The 5,896-nt window shown below is 40.3% G+C and overlaps 1 protein-coding gene across 1 annotated transcript; it reads left to right on the top strand.

Annotated features, from left to right (window-relative positions):
• Positions 1 to 3,487: 3,487 nt before the first annotated feature.
• LOC113317620 (chloroplastic lipocalin-like) lies at positions 3,488 to 5,419 on the top strand. Its single transcript, XM_026565774.1, has 5 exons — positions 3,488 to 3,610; positions 3,839 to 3,968; positions 4,198 to 4,443; positions 4,623 to 4,919; positions 5,009 to 5,419. The coding sequence occupies exons 1-5, from the start codon at positions 3,564 to 3,566 to the stop codon at positions 5,282 to 5,284; spliced, it is 996 nt and encodes a 331-aa protein (XP_026421559.1). The 5' UTR covers positions 3,488 to 3,563; the 3' UTR covers positions 5,285 to 5,419.
• Positions 5,420 to 5,896: the final 477 nt, after the last annotated feature.

Genomic DNA, 5,896 nt, shown 5'->3' with positions numbered 1-5,896 from the left:
TGTTCTTCAATTTCAGAAGATGATACTACCAAGTTGTGGCATATGCAGTTAGGGCATATGGGTGAGATGGGGTTGGCTGTTTTGAGCAAGCAAGGATTGCTTTGTGGTCATAAAACAGGTAAGCTTGATTTCTGTGAACATTGTGTCTTTGGGAAGCAGTGTAGAGTCAAGTTCAGTACAACTATTCATAACACCAAGGGGTATTTTGGATTATATTCATTCTGATCTTTGGGGTCCTTCTCGGGTTGAGTCACATGGTGGCGGTAGATATATGTTGACATTCATTGATGATTTCTCAAGGAAGGTATGGGTATTCATACTTAAACACAAAGATGAAACTTTTGTCAAGTTCAAGCAATGGAAGACTATGGTTGAGAAACAAACCGGAAGACAAATCAAGTGCTTGAGGACAGATAATGGTTTGGAATTTTGTGGGGGTGAGTTCAATGAGTTCTGCAAGGATCTAGGTGACCAGCTGGAACTTGAGATGCAAGTTCAAGGAAACCATGTGACTGTTGTTTCTGGTGAGGATGATCAGGAAATTGTGCAAGAGCCGGCCCAGGAATATGAAGCACAAGATCATCAGTACAATATTGTTAGAGACAGAGTGAGGAGGGAAATCAGACCACCTCAGAGATATGGCCATGCTGATTTGGTTGCGCATGCACTTGCAGTGGGTGAGAGCATATATAGGGATGGGCTAAGAACCTATGAAGAAGCAATCAGTGGTGAAGAGTCAGCAGAATGGGGAACTTCTTTGATTGAAAAAATTGAGTCTCTTGACAAGGATTCCATTGAAGAAGGGAAGCTAGCTATGCTTAAGTTTCCTACAACGGACAACCCTGCAGACATGTTGATAGAGCCGGTTCCAAGTATCAAGTTCAAGCATTGCTTGGATTTGGTTGGTGTCAACAAGTGTTGAGAGCCCTTGTAAGGGCTAAGCGAAAACGATGATGGAAAATGATGTATGGTGATATATAAGCTAGACATTATCCCTACATAGCACCGAGGCCTTTTAGATTAAAACCCCACACCTAACCTCAAGGTGGTCAAGTGGGGACAGTATCGGTGCTATGTGGCCATGACCGGAGTGGGTGCGGCGGCCCGTGGAAGTCCTACAAAATAGTATTCAAGTGAAGGTGGAGACTTGTTGTGTATGCCTTGAATACTTGTTTGTATTCGGTTGGGCTTACTTCCTTGGGATTGTCCCATAAGTCCGTTGGTTTATTATGTAACCTAGGTCACATAAAAGGGGAGCTAGGGTTTATAATAGAGAGAGAAACTTATGTAGTTCTTGAGAGAGTGTGAGGCACAAAGGAGGCGAGAGTTATTGAGAAGGGATTTGGGGGAACCTTGTAAACTTGTTTGATCATCATAGTGGAATCATTTCATCCTCTTCGCAAGTGGATGTAGATCATCTTGATCGAACCACTATAAATCCTTGTATTGTGTGTGTGCTTGATTTGATTGATTTCATTTCCATTTTCATATCTTGATTGATTGTGCTAAATTGAGCCATTGGTTATTACAAAATGGTATCAGAGTAAGGTGGAGCTACCAGGAGTCCGGCTGAAGAGTGGTTATGGAATGCCGGTAATTGGAAGGTCGCGGGTGGATCCGGGAAGCTCAGGTGTTGAGCAGTGTTCCAAGAGCATCTGGTGGAAGTAATCATTGTTCGATTGGTAGCATACGGAGGTGGCGAGGTGGTGTGTATTCTCGCCAAGGTGGAAATTGTTAGAGTTGTGTGGCTCAATACACACATGTGAGTCGCACATGGGGTAGCTAAAGATAGTCCCACATGGAGGAAGACAAGTTCCATATGGTGATATATAAGCTAGACATTCTCCCTACATAACACCGAGACCTTTTAGATTAAAACCCCACACCTAACCTCAAGGTGGTCAAGTGGGGACAGTATCGGTGCTATGTGGCCGTGCCCGGAATGGGTGCGGCGGCCCGTGGAGGTCCTACAATTCGGTATACGCAAAACAAAAACAAAGTATTTCTAGTCTTTAATTTACTTAATATAATGAAAGAGGGCTCGGAAAAGGTTTTCTGTTTCAGTTTATTAGGAGGAGAAAAGGCGGATATTAGAGTTAGATTTCTCTCATGTTTTAGTACCAAGTGTACAATGAACTAGTAGGTTTTTGCAATGGTTTAGCATGTGTAAAACCAGTCAATGCAACGTGGTGATGCTTATGGTTCAATAAATCTTGTTAACCCGATGAGGGATGAACGACTCGTCCTGGCTTATGTACCACCTAATGAGGGATACATCTACTTGTGTCATGGTTTTGGTTTTGATTAATTATCTCAAGTACACAAGGCTGTGATTATTTTTATTTCAGATGCCAAGGCCGAGATTCTTTGCTTGGTCATTACATTGGGAACTATGTCGTGCAGAAAGATAATTACTAGTACTTTTGATATCTCAGCTCCTAGTGGGATGGTCATCAGAGTTCCGAAAATATTATGGAGAGCAGCCACCTTGTGCGGAGGTGATCTTTTCTGGAGGACGCAGAATCAAATTGGTAATAATACTGACATTAAAATGTTGCTCTCGTTCGACCTCCACAAGGAGAAGATTCACTTCATTCGACTCCCGCCTGAATGTACTCTGACAACAGCGATGAATGAGCGTCAGTATGTAGTAGTTGATCATCTACTGGAGTTTAAAGGATGCCCTTGTATTGCACGTTCTGAGGGAATAACAACATCCAACAATGATCATGGCGGCCATCGTTGTAATTATCAGACCGGTGTTTGTTGTTGTTGTTACAAGGTTCATATGTATATCTTGAAGGACAAGAACAAGCAAGTATGGACCAGGGAGGAAACTTTCAATGTTCAGATTATGGATCAGGAAGGTTTACAACCAACTCCACTCTGTTGCTACTTTGACACTTCTGCTGCTAAGGCTCCTACACGTATATTGACTTTCTTCAATCAAGTGTTATTGTGCTGGTTTAATGGCGAACGTCTTATATTCTACAATTTGCATGAGAAGCATCTCAAGGTGGTGGAATGCTTCCACTCCTATCCTCATATTTTTAAATCTAAGATGAATGAAGACCTAGGGCGTCATGTTGGTGCTGATAATAATATTTATTGCCCATCCATGGATTATCAGCTGCACGCTCAAGTGGAGAATATCATTTCTCTGAAAACCTTCATTCCGGAAGGAGTTAACACTATCAAAACTGATTGTGCTGATGAGCTGAATGCCCTTCTAGATAAGAACATAGCGGCAGGATGGCTGTCTGTAGGAAGAATAAAACATACTTATTATGCTTTCTTATAGTTTGTTTCGTTCTATTACAGTTTTCTATACAGACTACTAGTTTTTATTGAGTGTTTGTTTATCTGTTTATTTTAGACTTGTAAGTGCTAATATGCTTAACAGGTTTTTGATTTATCCAGAAGTTTACAAAATTGGTCTTCTATTTTTTGATTTGTATTGACTAATAATGGAAAGGATAATGTCATATTCCTGTGGCTATCAGAGTTCTGAATCTGACTGAATCCAACTGACCGTAACTGAAGCAACAAAACTTTAGTGGGTCATGTTGTTGATTCTGGGTACTCCTCTTTCCTCACCATCTCCCGTCAGGTAACTCTTTGCTATTAGTTTTCTGTTTGCTTCTTCATGATCCATTTCATTTCTCTTATTTTCTCCTAGTAGAATCATTGGAGTTGAAGATTTTGTTTTTTATTTTACAAAAATGGTGATATACATTGCAAAATGTAAGCTTAAACTCTAACCAACCCGCATTTCATTGTTCTAATGTCGTGTTTTTATTACATCAATTTTCGTTAATCGTTAATCTGCTGTATATAGGGAGGTTCCAAGAAACAGAACATCACCAACTTGTTCATGGCAGCAATCCGCATCAAGCAATAAAGTTACTGTCAAACGTGTTTTATCCGGTGTTGCCGTTTCACTTGTACTTCTTTCTCAGACTAATCAGGTCAGTCAGTTTCGGTATTTCTATTGATTGTACTTCTTTTTTTATCAAATAGTTTGTGAATTTCAATTGCTCATAGTTATGGATTTTCAAGCCAATTGGGTGCATAGCTAGGCAATCAAACGAAAAACAACACAGAATGTAATTAACAAAAATCCAAAGTCCGTAACATAGTGGAGAAGAGGATAAAAAACTGGAATTGCACAACTAATTTTTTTCTGTTGGTTTTAAGACTCTTGGGCAGGCCATTGCAGCAGAACCGTCCCACTCCACACTGTGTCAGCTTGCAGCTGCTCCAGATAAGACTGTACTATTTCCACTTGACGAAGGGTCTGATGAAAAAAATGGGCAGTTGATGATGAGAGGTATGACGGCTAAGAATTTTCATCCGGTTAGATACTCTGGAAGATGGTTTGAAGTAGCGTCCCGTAAGGGTGGATTTGCTGGCGCCGGTCAAGAAGACTGTCATTGTACTCAGGTGAAATATATGCTGATGCATTTCGTGTGTTCTTGTATGGGTTTTGAACTGTCACTAGTTGATTCCTTACATAGTCATGAACATTGTAATCTTGAGTTAGCTTGATTTTTGCACCTACTTCCCATTCCACTAGTTTGGTTCTGATTACTGAGTTTTCTATATGCTCCATAAATTTGCAGGGAGTATATACATTTGATGGTGAATCTAAACCTCCTTCAATCCAAGTAGATACGTTTTGTGTTCATGGTGGTCCTGACGGGTATATTACTGGTATAAGAGGGAAGGTTCAATGCCTCTCCAAGGAAGATATGGAGAAAGCCGAAACGGATTTGGAAATGAGAGAGATGATTAGAGAAAAGTGTACCCTCCGTTTCCCAACGTTGCCATTTATTCCCAAGTTGCCTTATGACGTGATTGCAACTGATTACGACAATTATGCTATTGTCTCAGGAGCTAAAGACACAAGTTTCATTCAGGTAACATGAGGACATTACACACTTGTATATGATAACAATCGATATTCATTTGCATACCGTAAAGTTTCGTTCTGGTCTTGAAATTTCAGATTTACTCGAGGACGCCAAACCCTGGACCAGAATTCATAGAGAAATACAAGTCTTACTTGGCAAATTACGGGTACGATCCGAGCAAGATCAAGGACACTCCACAAGATTGTGATGTATCTGACACTCAGTTATCAGCAATGATGTCTATGCCTGGAATGCAGAAAGCTCTTACAAACCAATTTCCTAATTTAGAACTAAAGAAATCAGTTCAATTTGATCCTTTTACGAGTACCTTTGGAACTCTAAAGAAGCTTGTTCAACTCTATTTTATGTAGTTGTGATGCTTCTCAAAACTTGCAAGCTTGTTTTCTATATACAAATGTAATAGTTGTGGAGCTGTTCAAAAATCTGCTGTATAGACTTTGTAAATTTGGAGCAATTCTGAAAAGGGCATCAAAGATATTGCAGTATCTTCCAAAATATGGTGAACTGATAATAGTCAGCGGAAACAACCCCCACCAGGACTTGGGTTGATTTCAGAACCATATTCCGTACTGAATGCTTTGATCCGTAATTGAAAGTTTGAAATTTCGCCTCTTGGGGTGGAGATATATTGCAGAATCTTATTGGGAAATATGTAGCATTCATTGTTTTGCTTTATTTGGGTGCTAAAATCACATAGGTCAAAATCAATAGAGTAAGCGGAAAGTAGTACAAATCGTCATATTCATACGTTTGTTATCATAAATTTTATACAGCTTTGCTAGACAGACTGAAGAATTGCACTGTGCAGGAATCCAACAGTCCCAACAGCGCCTCTCAACATTGGGATAGGGAGTGGGTAGAAGTGGGCCCCACCACTCCCTCTCGCACGGTGCAATTGCGGTGATATCCCTTCGACGAGTGAATAATAAAACCACCCTACAACTAAACCAGAAAAAAATAAC

This window comes from Papaver somniferum, chromosome 10 (assembly GCF_003573695.1).
Source record: "Papaver somniferum cultivar HN1 chromosome 10, ASM357369v1, whole genome shotgun sequence".
Classification (NCBI taxonomy): Eukaryota; Viridiplantae; Streptophyta; class Magnoliopsida; order Ranunculales; family Papaveraceae; genus Papaver; species Papaver somniferum.
The sequence above is the reverse complement of the archived record's forward strand: the minus strand, read 5'-3'. Positions and strand labels throughout refer to the sequence as shown.

What these genes read in the sequence shown, in the direction of transcription:
- LOC113317620 (XM_026565774.1), top strand. Translation starts at nt 3,564, where the DNA reads ATGTTGTTGATTCTGGGTACTCCTCTTTCCTCACCATCTCCCGTCAG. An exon ending in TCCTCACCATCTCCCGTCAG is followed by an intron (nt 3,611 to 3,838) that starts GTAACTCTTTGC and finishes TGCTGTATATAG; the next exon opens with GGAGGTTCCAAGAAACAGAA. An exon ending in TTCTTTCTCAGACTAATCAG is followed by an intron (nt 3,969 to 4,197) that starts GTCAGTCAGTTT and finishes GTTGGTTTTAAG; the next exon opens with ACTCTTGGGCAGGCCATTGC.